At 39.2% G+C, this 15285-nt stretch overlaps 1 protein-coding gene across 11 annotated transcripts in view; it reads left to right on the forward strand.

The window, feature by feature from the left end:
• The window catches only part of SYNE1 (spectrin repeat containing nuclear envelope protein 1), a 270851-nt gene that overhangs the window by 179507 nt on the left and 76059 nt on the right, over nucleotides 1-15285 (forward strand). For 9 of the 11 annotated variants that reach the window (XM_077925894.1, XM_077925896.1, XM_077925887.1 and 6 more), the window contains 14 exons: nucleotides 159-353; nucleotides 1334-1507; nucleotides 3643-3834; nucleotides 5639-5773; nucleotides 6517-6623; nucleotides 7474-7627; nucleotides 7850-7981; nucleotides 8077-8232; nucleotides 10191-10400; nucleotides 11437-11538; nucleotides 11714-11833; nucleotides 13003-13203; nucleotides 13974-14147; nucleotides 14580-14711. In XM_077925894.1, the coding sequence (XP_077782020.1) occupies nucleotides 159-353; nucleotides 1334-1507; nucleotides 3643-3834; nucleotides 5639-5773; nucleotides 6517-6623; nucleotides 7474-7627; nucleotides 7850-7981; nucleotides 8077-8232; nucleotides 10191-10400; nucleotides 11437-11538; nucleotides 11714-11833; nucleotides 13003-13203; nucleotides 13974-14147; nucleotides 14580-14711 (2184 nt within the window). The remainder of the gene's footprint in view (nucleotides 1-158; nucleotides 354-1333; nucleotides 1508-3642; nucleotides 3835-5638; nucleotides 5774-6516; nucleotides 6624-7473; nucleotides 7628-7849; nucleotides 7982-8076; nucleotides 8233-10190; nucleotides 10401-11436; nucleotides 11539-11713; nucleotides 11834-13002; nucleotides 13204-13973; nucleotides 14148-14579; nucleotides 14712-15285) is intronic. The other 2 variants (XM_077925888.1, XM_077925892.1) reach the window with 1 other exon arrangement.

The following is a 15285-nucleotide window of genomic DNA, read 5'->3' on the forward strand; positions in this document are numbered from 1 at the left end:
CTTTCAGGTTTATAGTCTTAAAATCCAAATTCCTGACACAGTTGTACTGTCTGCCCTGAAAATATGTTGAAAGTCTGTATTTTCTAGTTGTGTGATAATGTTTCCCACTCACCCACCCAATTTTATCCTGTGATTTTTTTGAAAACAACAACAACTAGGCTTTGATGGATGAGATCCTAATGCTTCAGGATGAAATTAGTGAGCTACAAACTTCATTAGCAGACGAGCTGGTGTCTGAACCACTAGATACAGATGCTGCCGACCAGTTGGCTCTACAGTCTACGCTTACAGTCTTAGCAGAGAGGATGGCCACCATTAAGATGAAAGCTTCAGGGAAACGGCAGCTGCTTGAGGTACAAAGATACCGAAAGGAAGTTTTCATCCTGACAAATTTCAATCAATAAGGCCTTCCATGGTCTTTCAAGTATTTCCAAGTGTCCCTACATTTCGTTTGCTGCTGTAACATATTTATCACTTGACGAGGGATGCAGAACTTGCATGTTACCTCACGTGGCACCAGTGCTTTTCAGTAGAGCCTATTCAGGCATTCAGCTGCATATCACTGAGTGCTGTTTAAACACATAGTAGGAACTTTATTTATGTGCATGCCTGTGTGAACTAATCCATCATATTACCTTACCTTGTGTGGATCTGTAAGATGAACAAAATAGGTAAGATTCCTTCTGCACTGTTCTTTGAGTCTCTGGCCATGTTTCCAATTGTTTGGTTCTCCTTTTACACTAAGCTGCCTTCCACATCTCTTCTTTATTCCCTCAGTCATTTCTTAAATTATTCCTTTAATTTCCATTTTTTTTTATGTTAAGTTGCTCAGCACACATCATGGTGTTAAGAAAAAATGTAGTCAAATTCTTAGTTCACCATCACCTGAACTCACCTTAAATGATTACATATGATAATCTGCTGTAGAGTTATATAGAGTGCTTCCTTTCTCCTCTCAGCAAGCCACTTTCTGTTATAAAATTCTTACACCACTATTCACGTATATTAGGTTTCTACGAATCAAAACTTGTCCCTCAACAAATTAGGATATAGTGCAGGCTTCCCCTGAAGAAAGGGAATGAGGTGATGCTTTTAGCTAATCTGCCCCCTTCCCCCAGTGCCACCTCAAACACTGTTTACAAAGGTCCCCCAACCATCTGCAGCAACTTTTCAGGAGCTTGAGGAGAAAAGAACTGGCAAACTCTGCCATCCATCTGCCCCTTTCCTTGAACTTGAGCAGCACTCCATGGAGTTCAAGTGTAGATCCAACCCATCTATTTTTGTTCCTTCAAACTCGAAAGAATTGCAAATAATGGCCACATCTGATTACTAGGAGAAACTCAATGAGCAACTAGAAGAACAGCGGCAAGAGCAAGCTCTGCAAAGATATCGCACTGAAGCGGATGAACTTGACCACTGGCTCCTGAATACAAAAGCTACACTGGACACCTCATCGGTTACTGTTGAGGAACCCATGGATATGGATTCCCAGCTGGTTGACTGTCAGGTGAAATAGCAACCACCATGTCTAAATATTACTGCTGATGCACTTATAGGGCTTTCTTGTGTGTTTTTTAATTAGGACTCCTCACATGCATATCACTCATACTCATGTGTTGAGCAGTGCATTGAAATTTTGTTTTTTGCATTTACAGTGCATGTAGCACCTGCACATCTCTCGAAACTTTTCCACATCTGGAAGGTGGAATGAGCAGTGTCTAAACCAAGTGTTGGTTAAATAGACAGATGACATTGAGAACTAGTTTGTGCAGCTTGCAAATTAGACACAGTCCTAATGTTTTAATCACTGGAACTTTTGAATAGAAAATCTTGTGTTTTGGGCCTACTTTTTCAAATAGAGCAAATAAGTGTTCCCTATTCATTTTTAAAGAAATCAACAAATAATATTACTCGGTTATCCAAGCAGTATGCAGAAATAAAGTGTTCCAGAATTCTCAAAGCTTTTTAAGTTCATAACAGACTCATGTCTCATGCTCAATTGTTTAAATGAGATCACACTCAAGGATTGAGTTGCTCATTTCAGACATAGCACTAAACTATGAGTTGTTTGTTTGTTTGTAACAAAATTTGCTTACTGCTTAATTGTAGTAAAACTTCTAAGTGGGTTAATGCATTATTTGGGGACCTGTGGCTCTCAAAATGTTGTTGGACTACAACTCCCACCATTCCTGATCACTGGCTTCCTTGGCTGATGGGAACTGGATTCAATAGCATCTGGAAGGCCACAGGTATCCCATTTCTTCCCTAAATGATGGTCTAGTGTTACATGAGTGAACAGAAGTGAGCTTTGAACTCCCATGCTCCCTCTCCTTTCTCCTTCTCTACTTTAGCCACAGGAAAGATTGGAAATTTTGTTTTAAGTGTATCTCCTTTTTGTTTGCTTTTTTAACTGTTTTTTTCTGTTTTTATGATGATGATTTTGTAGAAGGCAATTAATAAATTATCACAATCACCTTAAATTTTAAACAAACTGGAGTTCATCTCTGACTGTGTTTTCATAGAATGCTAAACCATGGAACAAACTTGAGCAAAGCTTTCAACTCATGTGCTCCCCTTTCAGAACCCTGGCTTGTTGTTAGGTATATATCACAGATTGTGATTTAAACAAGTGAACATGAGATATGAGTCCGTTATGAACTTAATGAAATTAGGTAGCAACATGCTTATATTCTTTAATGCCCCCTAAAACTGTTTTTGATTCATGTGTTTGATCCTATCTAAAACCACATTTTTAGGGAAGCCAATCTACCATATGCACCTCAAATCTGAGCTAATATCAACACCCCCACAGACACAGAAGCCTATTGAGAATGACAGTTTTGACAATAAAGATTTTAAAAGTGGGAATTAAATAGATTGGTTTGCCATTTTAAAACAATCCTTAAGTTTCTACGTTTCCTCCTTCTGACTTAATTGTCATCAGATTAAATTGCTCAGGGCAATTAAATCAAAGTCTTTAAACTTGTTGTCAGAATATTGTCCCCGTTTTGGTATGCTGTGGAAGTACTTACCTGCATTTCAAAATAAACATGCCAGAGATTTGTCACTAGAGAGACATAAATCTCTTTCTAGACTAAAGAAGATTATGTGGAGGATCTTAGGGCCATTCATGCACCAATCAGAAAGATCCACAGTAAGCAGAGAAGCTTATCAATACAATCAGAGCAATGAGGAGGAGGGAAGGGAGATGAGCGCAGAAAAAGGGATCTCCCTGCATACAACAGGCAGAAGTGGCAAAACGAGGAGAAGAGAGCAACCATAATCTTCTAATTGCCATTATATTGGGGTCATAGGTTCTGACATATTGATGCAGTAAAAAAACTAGAAGAGCATTTAAGCATCTAAATATCACTGAAATGCAAAAAAAAGTCTGTGCTGTGAAAAAGTCTTTGCTTTCAGACAATGCAGACTCTTGTGTTTTGGATGTTTCTTGCATGTAAAAATAAAAGTCAGAGCTTTGGGAAATGCAGAATATTGGAAGCACATTTGTGAAGGCTCTGTGGAAAACTCTGTGGAGCAACAATGCAAATCTGCCTTGCTCTTAGCTTGGATGAGGATGAGTTAGGCCCCTGCGGATGCTGCAAGATGTATGAATTTGCCTCCTTGTTTCTGCTGCTTCAGAACATGCTTGTGGAAATTGAGCAGAAGGTAGTGGCTTTGTCTGAGCTGTCTGTCCATAACGAAAACCTTCTCATGGAAGGAAAAGCTCATACCAAGGACGAGGCAGAGCAGCTGGCAATAAAGCTCCGAACCCTAAAGGGAAGCCTTTTGGAGTTGCAGAGAGTCCTCCACGACAAGCAGATCATCATCCAAGTAAGGCGCTCTTCCTAATTGGCTTTAAGGGGGAGGGTTTGGGTTTGCATTTTTTCCTTCTGTGGGTTGGGGAAAATTTGAAAAAGAAGAGGCTGTCATCATTATACACCTAGCAGTAATTAAATGCCAGTCAGTTAGAATTGACCCGTCAAGTTACAGTTTAATTTCCGTATTACCACCTTTAGGCAGAGCTAAATTTATTAAAGGCTGCTCCCTGTCTTTGTCTTCTTCTTTGCCATTGTTCAATTGGAAATTGCTTGAATTGGAGCCTATGTTTGTTTGTGTTCTGAGATTGGGATTTGGAGCCTTGTCTGTCCCTTGCCCTGTGCCCCCAAAGCACTTTAAAAAATGTTGCAAGCTTAGTTATTAATTTAGATCAGTTCATTCAGATATCTCTTTGAAAGGAGAAAGAGGCAAGTGCTTTTAAAAAGCAACAATTGTGCACCATCATTTTGCATATGATTCCTGTAAGCAGAAGACTATTTCCAGCAGCAAAGTTATTTCACTGGGTTAAGGTGCATGCATTTATTTTAGAGTGTGAGACAAATTTGACATTAAAAGTTCTATGCCTTTTATTTCATGATAACTCTGGCTGTAATTCCCCCCAAAGAATCCTTTACTCACATGCACCAACATACATGTATGCATCCACATTTTTTCCTGGCAGCGTTTTCTCACATTAGGGTATATTTCTAATGCTGCCATCGGCTTCATGTGATGTGGAAGCAGCAGTGAGCCTTGCAGTGAGTGGAGGCAATTCCTATGCTTAACCAGAACTTACCCTGTAGCTCTTTGGATCAGGACCCTAATATTCAGCTTAAATATTTGTTAGGCTAACTTAGTGTATTAAGAACTACACACAAGTTCTTAAAGCATTATTATCTACCTCTGAGATTGTTTTCCCGCTGTACGTATCCATACAACATTCCCTGGAGCAATATATGAAGATGGTGAAGCCAACTTTTTTTTATATGAAATTGCTGAAAGAGCAGCTCGTTCATAGCCTTTAGTAAACCACAGAAAGGGACAACTTCCTCCCTGATCCATTTGAATGTTATCTCCCTACTTGATGTCATAACAAACCAAAACCTCTTTGTAAGCATGTGATTCCCGACTTACGTATAATTCTTCTTTGCATGTTAAGGGCATAAGGAATTCTCTGGGGATTAGTGACCAGAGACTTGAGCAGTACTTGAGAAATGGCAAACCACTAATCCTGAAGCAGGTTAGCGTACCTGTGTCATTAATCTCATGGCAGATGAAACTGAAAATTAAAATGTATGGGAGCTTTTTCTTAAACCCAAAACTGTTCTACATTATGGTATGGCAAACACATGTTGCCTGGAATATTGACCTTGAAGAGGTCAAGCAATAGCTTTTCTGTAATCTGCAACTATACATAGCTCTGGAGAATAGTAAAAGGGAAATGTGCTGAAGAGAGTGACACAAATCAAATTGGAATCTAAATGGCGCAAAGTAGACGCTTAACATCAGCAGTATTCAGAAACCAGTTAGTGAACATTTAAGTTTCTCAGATCGCAGCTGAGATGCTGTTCAGATGCTGTTCAGCTGGAAGGCCACATAAGCTTTCCTTACAGTACCAGAATCACATTAAAGCAGGAATTATTATTATTATTATTATTATTATTATTATTATTATTAATGATCTCTTGAAGAAGTAGGAGACTCCAAATCCAGACCTGAGAATGACAATCCTATCTCCCTAAATTCATATTCCGCTTGTATTCCTCCTCCTACCCTCTCATTCATTCATTCATTCATTCATTCATTCATTCATTTAAAGCAGGGTGCTATACAGGAAAAGGAGGAGTGTGAGCCAGATCTAGCCACTTCTCAAAGCCCCAGTGTCCAAGAATGGCTGCTTCAGGCACGGACAACCCGTACACAACAGCAGCAGAGTAGCCTGCAGAGACAAAAAGTGAGTGTGCTTAGTTACTACAAATCCTAAACCTGTTTAAATGCAGTGAACCATTCATTTGAATTGTGTATACTTCACATTTGCAGATGTCCACATTCTGTGTGTGGATGTGAGCCCCCCGCTAGCAGGAGAGCTGTGCAACTTTGGGAGCAGGGCCAGCAATACAGCCCCACTTGCCATTACAGTGGTACCTCTGGTTATGTACTTAATTCGTTCTGAAGGTCCTTTCTTAACCTGAAACTGTTCTTAACCTGAAGACCACTTTAGCTAATGGGGCCTTGCGCCGCCGCGCGATTTCTGTTCTCATAATGAAGCAAAGTTCTTAACCTGAGGTAATATTTCTGGGTTAGTGGAGTCTGTAACCTGAAGCGTATGTAACCTGAAGCGTATGTAACCTGAAGTACCACTGTAATAGCATGACACTCCTTCATGAAGGGAACTGTGACCCCTTGTGGTCTTTGGGAGTTGTGTTCACTGGTTGCTCCCATCACATGCACTTTGACCCTTCTGTGATTGTTTAAGGGATGAGTAAACTATGTTTCAGCTCAATTTAAGGATAGCCCTTTGTCTGTGGAGGAATGAAGATGCAAGGAAGCATTATAACTATGGCCAGTCTTACCTGAAATCTTGGTTATTTTCATTTTCCTGTATGCCTAAGATGTATTCTAGCAGTTGTACTGTATTTAATATTCCTAAATAGTAAACAGGATGCTGTTCAGCCAATTGTGCTTGATTCTTTTTAGGAGCTAGAGAAAGAGCTAGCAGAGCAGAAGAACCTACTGCGCTCCGTGGCAAGTCGTGGAGAGGAAATTCTAACACAGCAATCTACTTCAGAAAACTCTCATCTTGGGTGTGGCTTGATGCATTTTATTCTTGTTCAATAGCTTTGTATTGATTGATCATGCCAGTGTGCGCTCATACCTTCGTGTGTTATTTGTGTTTTATTGTAAATGACATCTGAAAAACAGTTTACATTTAAAATTAGATTCTCAGAATTTATTCAAGATTTTGACAACTGCTGGCTAGATCATAACAGCATATTGTTGTTTTTACCTAATTAGTCTAAACATCATATATCTATCCAAGTAAGATAAGCAGAGGTTCAAACAAAACCTGCCAGCACAAGGCTTTGTTAGAAAGAGACACACTAACTCATAATGCACGACTTGCAGATTTCTTATGAAAGGTACCTAAAGTTTATTCTTATACTTAATCTAAATTTAATTAATATTTGTTGTATCTAATTTTAAAAACTTTGGAAGGGTTACATTTGTAAAGAATTAAATGCTTCCTTAATGCAGTGCCTCAAAAATCATACCCATCTATCTGAAATGTTACTGATTTCAGCAGTGATGAGGCTTCCTAGTTTTAGTGCATAAATACTATGAGTACTTCAGATTTCTATGAAATCCTTAAAACAGCCCAATTAAAGTGTTCTGGAAGTGTAGGAGACCACCACCAACATCACAGCCAGGCAGGACTTCATACACAGTCACTGGGTGCAAGTCACCTCCACTTGCGTCCACTTTTAACTTGCATAATCTCAGTGGTTTACATTAACTTTCATGACTAACCCTTCATATCAGGTGTGAACAGTATTTTGATGAGGAGAGTATACATAAGTACAGTAAAGTAACAGTCATTCCCGAAATATTGCTGTTTCAGTATTGCTAATTCATATTTGTCTTTTCCATCAACAGGAAGCCTGATGTATTAACAGAGGAACTAGGTTTAGAGGGAGAAAAACCGTCAGCTGAAGATCAAATGAAAATGAAGTGGGAAAGCCTCCATCAAGAATTCAGCATTAAGCACAAGCTGCTGCAGAATGCTCTGGAACAAGAACAAGAGCAGCCGGTAGGTTTTCTTTCAAAACTCTTGTTTTCAGCACTCTTTACAGAAAAAGAAAATGGTAAAATCTACAACCCAGTAATGTCTTTTTCTCAGAATGTAAATTGAAAAAAGGAACACTTTAAATCAAAGCCCTACTAACTGAATAAGGAGAATAAAATCATTATATTCATTTACATTTTTGTCACATCTGAAAATTGTAATCATTACCTTTTCCTTCCTTCGCAGCTCTACAGCAGGCCAAACCGACTTATATCTGGCATGCCAATGTACAAACAAGAAGGGCAATCTCAAGATAAACCATCAGCTGCATCGTTATTGGTTGGTTTGAATGAGGCTTTTGAAGACGCATCTTCCCAGGTAGGATATTTGATTATGTTCACTTTTTTTGTGAAGTTCAATATATACTACTGTACTAACGGACCTGCCTCTCTCTTTTGTGGTGCCTTATTCAGCCTGGAGGTGTGGAGAAGGAGAGCCTGCACTTTGAGCAGAAGTTGTACAGTGGTGTTTCAGCCACCTCTTCCTGGCTAGATGGTGTTGAAGAGCACTTGTTTGTTGCCACAGCCCTGTTGCCCGAAGTGACAGAAGCTTGTCTTTATAACCAGGAAGTAAGTGGTCCTAAAATTGCCATCTTATTTTTTTATTATATAAATATCTCTCTCACTTTTCATTAATTAATGATCCCAGGGCACGAAACATAACAAAACCCAATTAAAAGACAAGCAATAAAACCAATTCAATGACTTAAAATACCAGATAAAATATACTATGTCATCGTATACACTAATCTGGGGTTGTTCCCTATAAAGGCTTGGTTGAAGAGATATGTTTTTTTACCTGGTGATGAAACATAAATAGTGATGGCTCCAGCCACATTAGAGGTACCACTATGGGAAAGGTTTTATCTTCTGCCACTGCATAATGAATTTCCTCCAGTAGTGGAACACTGAGAAGTTCCCCTCCATCACAACAGTAAGAAAGATGCATTAACATTGGAGCTAGACTTAGAACCGAGGAAGTGAGGAGGCCTTCATCAAGAAAAAAGTGCCAGCTTAATGTTGTACTTTTTTATTTATTGATACATAAGACTATACAGCTTATGCCTACAGTTTTAAATGTGATATTGTTAGGTAGAAGAGCAAGTGCAAGGTTCATTTGCTCCTCCCCTGAGCTGCTAAAAAAATCACAGGTAAAGACACCTCAAGTGCCGTTAGATCCAAACCCTGAAACCTATGGAGCAAACCTGTGTGTGCCCATGGTGGTGGAGAATATGCAAGTGGAAAAGTTGAGCTGTGTAACAGTGGGCGTCATTCTTAGTGTGCCCCACTGGTTTTAAGAGATAAATAAAATAGGTTGCATTTGGCAAGTCTGTCATAGTTCAGTAGAGACAAAATTGTTCTCTCGAAGAAGTGTTCACCTCTACCAATGGTGTCTCTATGTTTCACATCTATGTCACCCACCATTTATGTACATTACTGCTATGTACGTCCGGAGGAGGGGTGTTATTGAGAGATAGTGCTGCTCTTCTTCTTTCTGGAGTGTACACAAGAAGGGGTTAGAACATTTGCCCACTTGGAAAGCCATGCTTACATTCATACACCAAAACTACTGCAGTACATACGTACATCAAAAGAAGTGTGGATATGTGCACATAAGAGGCAACAGGCAATCCAATTGGGGGGGGGCAGAGGTGCCAACATGAAATGTTGTAAACAAAATTATTTCTGTTTCCTACTTTAGGCTATGTACACATTCCCATTTATTCTGCATCCAGTGCACTCCCTCTGCTGGTTTGGGAAGTGGTGTACACATGACATTAGCCACAATCCATATCAATCCTGTATCTCTTCTGTTGTTTCTTCTGAAATACTGCATTTTTATCCATTTCCCCCCAAAGCAGCTATGGTCCGAATTGAGAAATAGAATGATCTGGCTGTATTTTAAGCCATTAATTGTGCACACAGCCTTAGACTGCCAGTGACTCTGTAGGTGCTCAGTAAGACTGAGAGGATTTTCATTATCAGAAAATTTCTGTTGTATATTTATTCTAGGCATATGGTGTAATATTTCAGAAATCAACAGACAGCTTGGAAAGGAGAATACAATGGAGCATTTATACAGAACTCTACATGTGTATCATGAGTGAAGCAATCTGTGTAGGGATTCTTTCACTAATATGAATAGTGAGACTTTTGTACATAAATGGAATCCGCATATGCAGTGGTGTTCCTGCCTGCACATTAAGTGCAATTATAAGCATGATTATTCAGAAGTAAGTCCACTATTTTCAACAGGATTCGCTCCCAGATAAGTGTGCATTAGATTACAGTCTGAGAACTGCCCTACATAGCTGAAATGACTGGATCTGGTTAACTGTGTTCTGAATGAAGATACCTACATTTTGATTATATGATCTTAACCTATCATGGAACAAGTTTTGAAGAAATAGGAATATAATACTTTGGTATTATATTCTCTCTTTCATCATCATCTTCATAATGATTGGTCTAATATTTGGGAGGGTATATTTTCAAGTGTTGTTTGGTTTTATTCACATATACTCCAGGCTCTGGCTAAAGATATCAAGGAGATGACAGAAAAAATGGATAAGAACAAGAATTTGTTTTCTCACATATTTCCTGACAATGCTGACAATCGAGATGTTATAGAAGACACCTTGGATTGTTTGCTAAGGAGACTAATATTAATGGAGACACTGGTAAACCAAAGATGTCATCAGATGAAAGAGAGACTTCAGCATATTCTGAGTTTTCAGGTAAAGTTTCCCTTAACTTCTTAATGATTTTTTCCCCCCTTTCAGATATTTTTTCTGAACAGGAGCATCATAGGAATAACAAAAGATCACAAAGCAGTGAGTTAGCTTTTGAGTTCTGGAGAACTTTTCCTTGAGTTAAATAGAATGCATATAAGATATATAAAAATGATTTTGAGAATATGCAATCAGCACATATGTCAACAAATACTGAATAATAAAACAGATAAAACAGGCATCATTTATCATGATCAGTGTTCAATAAAACAAACAAAGGAAGGAAAGAGAGTGAGAGAAAAACATTGCTGGTTGAAGATAAAGGCCACGTTGGGGGAAAGAGTCCAGCATTGCAGAGGGTTAGGTTGGAATAAATGACCTTTGTGGTCGCTTCCAACTCTACAGTTCTGTGATTCTGTGCCTGCTCATGTGATAACCCATTTCTCAACTGTAGCATCAGTGTATTTGAACAATGTAGAACATAGGTAGGCAAGCTAAGGCCTTGGGGCTGGATCCAACCTAATCGCCTTCTCAGTCTGGCCCGCGGACGGTCTGGGAATCAGTGTGTTTTTACATGAGTAGAATGTGTTTTTATTTAAAATGCATCTCTGGGTTATTTGGGGAGCATAGGAATTTGTTCATTATTATTTTTTTCAAAATATAGTCTGGCCCCCCACAAGGTCTGAGGGACAGTGGACCGGCCCCCTCCTGAAAGAGTTTGCTGATCCCTGATGTAGAACTAGAAGCCCTCTAATTACTAGGAGTAGTAGAGGCTGCAAGCTAACTGCCTCACATCACAAATGAAAGAGACTGACATAGGATTGCTCCAAATTATGGCTAACACCAGTGCTTTATTTCAGGGGGGGACACAAGGGTACACATACCCCTAAATTTTTTTGTGAATCTGAGTTTGGCCTCATTGAGGTGCAGTATTTCAATATGAGTAGGAAAATGAGAGTACCCCTAAACATTTTTTAGAAAAAAGCACTGGCTAACATTCTACCATTTTGAAAATCTCACATAAAATTTTCTTCACTGACAGAATGACCTGAAACTGATGTTCACATCACTGGCTGATAACAAGTATATAGCCCTGCAGAAACTAGCTGAAGCAATCGAACGTCCTGAAACAGAACAAATGCAGGTACTGCCCTCTTTCTGTTACTAACCATGGAGAGGGGAAATACATATTATCTAACCTAAAAGTAAAAAACTTTGCTGGACAGCCTTAACACATTTGTTGAGTTGTTGTCTCTGACATCATGCATCACTGTTGTTGTGACACTGGAGGTTCAGTGTTATAATTCTTTCTTATATAGGCTATTCAACAAGCAGAAGATGGACTGAAAGAATTAGATGCAGCAATCAGTGAGTTAAAGAAACGTGGGGATAAACTGCAGATTGACCAATCTTCCATGCAAGAGCTAACAAAACTTCAGGTACATAACCTATTATTAAGAACTTGATAACATTGTTCTTGAAAAATGGTTAGTACTAAATTATTTGTAAGTAACAAGTTATTATTTTTTATAGGTAATATTAACATAAATCATAGCATATATACATATGATCCCAGCAGAGGCACCGAGTTGCGCCCAACATTGGGAGGGGCCATCGCGCACACGTGACATCACACGTGACGCGCGTTGGGAGGAAGCCACTGTGAGGCCCGCTGCCACAAGGCCTGCAATGGTCTGCCACCTTTGTGAGGCCCAGCCCTTCGAGATTTCTGAATGGCAGAAAGCCAGTGGCAGTAGAATATAAAGAGTGCCTGACACAAGGAATAATGGCCACTTAACCTTGTATTGCCAACACTGACTGCAAATTACTCCCAAGTGTCTCAAGCAGAGCACTTTTCCATATATGACTCCCAATAAGTTTTAACTCGAGGTGATAGGAAATTAAATCATAATATTCTGCATGCAAATAGTGCTCTATCACTGAACTGTGGCCTCTGCCCATGGTTTTCATATAGAACACACTGTTGAAATCAGTCAGAATTTTGATGGTTGGTTGTATTTTTTAAAGCTCATTTGGCTTTTCAGACAAGTTAATTCCCAGGTCAATGACTACATTAGAATATTTTTTATGAGTTCGCTGAATTCATTATAAGGCACCCAGGAAAAAAACAGGACACAACTCTCCCCTGTGCAGTCCAGTCACAATTCCCAGAACAACATCTACAACTGAGACTGAGGGGCAGGGATGCCTCTGTGGCAGGAGAGCTAATATGGTACACTCCAAATGTTGTTGGACTACAACTCCGGTCAGCCCCAACTTGGTGACCAATGTTCAGAGATGATGGGGGTGTACCACATTGACTACATCTGCAATACAGCATTTTAAATTTAGTCTCCAAGAAATCTAATTTGTTGTCATTTTACTTTTAGAATTTTTGTAACCCACCCTGAAATCTTAGTAAAAGATGGAATATAAATACTTGAAATAAGTAAATGAAATATATTCCTTATAGATTTTTGACCCAGATAATCATTGAAACACCAATCCTGGCAAAATGGATTGACCTGGTCTGCAGTGTTTAATATTTGCATGAGTTTTCTCTGTGACTCTAAGGCAGAACATTTATGCCTCTTTTCTCCTATGTCAGGATATGTATGATGACTTGATAATGGTCATAGGATCCCGGCGCAGTGGGCTAAACCAAAATCTGGCACTTAAGGGTCAGTATGAGCAAGCGTTGCAGGATTTGGCTGACCTAATTGAAACTGGCAAAGAAAAGATGTCAGTTGACCGGAAAATGATAGTTTCCTCTAAAGAGGAAGTCCAAATTCTTCTGGACAAGCACAAGGTAAAAATATGTAATTCTTAGATTTAATTTATTGCTAATATCTTGTTTTTCCATTAGTGTCATTCTGTTGTTGTAGTTGCCTTTAGTTTTTCTGTTCTTCATTTCTGCAAAGTAATCTGTTATGATTTAATGACACATGGAATAATTTGAAAATAGTGGTAAAAAATGATAGATTCTGTTTTCTGATACTTTATATATTGCCATGTTATATTGTTGCAATAGTAGGAGCCGAAATGTATTGACCACCTGGAGGGATGCTGTTGAAAAGGCTTTCCTGCATTTCAGGAGGTTGTACTAGATGACCATAAACACACAAGAGCTCTGGTGAATCACGCTGAAGGCTCATCTAGTTCATCAACCAGTTCTCACAGTGGCAAACCAAATGTCTATGGGAAACCTATAATTGATTACTAGCATACTTGTAAAGGAAATAATATAAATACAAAATGCTAGTTTATAAAGCAAGGATTAATTATGCACAAATCCTGCACCAGCATCTGTTCTGCTAGAAGTTGCACTAAAAAGAAATGATGGCTAATCTGTGTGGACAGCCCATGGTTTAAACATCTAGGTAAATCTAACGTTTGCAGCACATTAGTATAATTTATTAAAAATAATGAATATATGCTGCTGCCCTTTATGCACTTACCTGGGAGTAAGTAATATGGAGTCCAATAGTACTTATATCTGAGTAGACGTGCACAGGAACATACTGTTTAGTCTAGCTGGGTACAAATAATAATACTTGGATGGGGTGTATCATTTTTCAGGAATATTTCCAGGGACTGGAGTCACATGTAATTCTGACGGAAACACTTTTCAGGAAGATTAGCAGCTTTGCTCTTGTGAAGGAAACTCAGTTCCATGGAGATCTGATGGCACAAGCCTCTGCTGTGTTAAAACAGGCTCACAAGAGGGGTGTTGAGCTAGAATATATTTTAGAGGTAAGAACTTCCTTTTTTTTCTTGCCTTAAAATGTGGATATTTCAAGTGCATTTCACTCTGTAGTTCCTAGTTTGCACATAACAGGAACCTATGGTTAACAACGGCTTCCTGGTCGCCCCCCCCCCCAATGTTTGTGCAAAGAGAGGAGCAAAGAAGGAGCCAAGGGGCTTAATAAGCTGGGTTATAGTAATGCAAATGCAGTCTATGAGTGCTTATCATAGATAGCTGTAAAATTGTTGAAGGAAAGCAAAATCTTCCTCAGCCATATGGAAGGAAGTGAAGAGAGTGAGTCTGGGAGAAGATTTGTCTCTGTGGCGTTGCACTAAACAATGGTTTAGCATCCAAATGAGAACTGTACTATTCTTTAGATAATGCGTTTGGAAATCACCGAGACACTGGTTCAGCTTTTAACATGTGCATGTCCTTTATAGACTTGGACACATCTGCAAAAAGATTATCAGGATCTTACACGGCAGCTGGAGACGGTTGAAACTAGCATTCCTAGTGTGGGTCTGGTAGAAGAATCTGAGGAGAGGCTTGCAGATCGGATTGCACTTTACCAGGTGATTTTGATGGTTTCCACAGTTTAAATATTGATTTTTATTTTTAAAAAAATACAAAGCATCTATTGCTTTATCTCAGATGATTGCTGTTTGCATGACTGAGGTTTCTATTCTATGTTGCGTTCAAATTAAGACAAAACTTTATTGATTACATGTAAGAGCAGGTTTTGCATTGGCATTGGGCATGCATCCAGTGATCAACCAGCCCATCTGCTATTTGATAACGTAGTTGGGAATGACCAGTATTATGTTCCTCCTACAGCACAAACCACATCCAGTAACCCCCCACTAGTCCCCCCCCCAACATGGGGTGGGGGTCTTCCTCTGCCCATTCCCACTCAGGATCCAGCCCAGTGAGTCTTCCAGCCACAAGTTGCGATGATTGCTACCACACAAGACACTAAGACTGTGTACATTATTTGAGTCTCATATAATATTTGTGTGCATATCTAATATTGGAGAACTGGTATTTGGAAGACATGGAGACAGAGCATAGCCATTGGCTAGTAGCCATTGAAAGCCTTCTCCTCCATGAATTTGTCTAATCCTTTTTTAAAGCCATCCAAGTTGGTGG

The sequence above is a fragment of the Podarcis muralis genome, chromosome 3 (assembly GCF_964188315.1).
Source record: "Podarcis muralis chromosome 3, rPodMur119.hap1.1, whole genome shotgun sequence".
NCBI classification, from domain to species: domain Eukaryota; kingdom Metazoa; phylum Chordata; class Lepidosauria; order Squamata; family Lacertidae; genus Podarcis; species Podarcis muralis.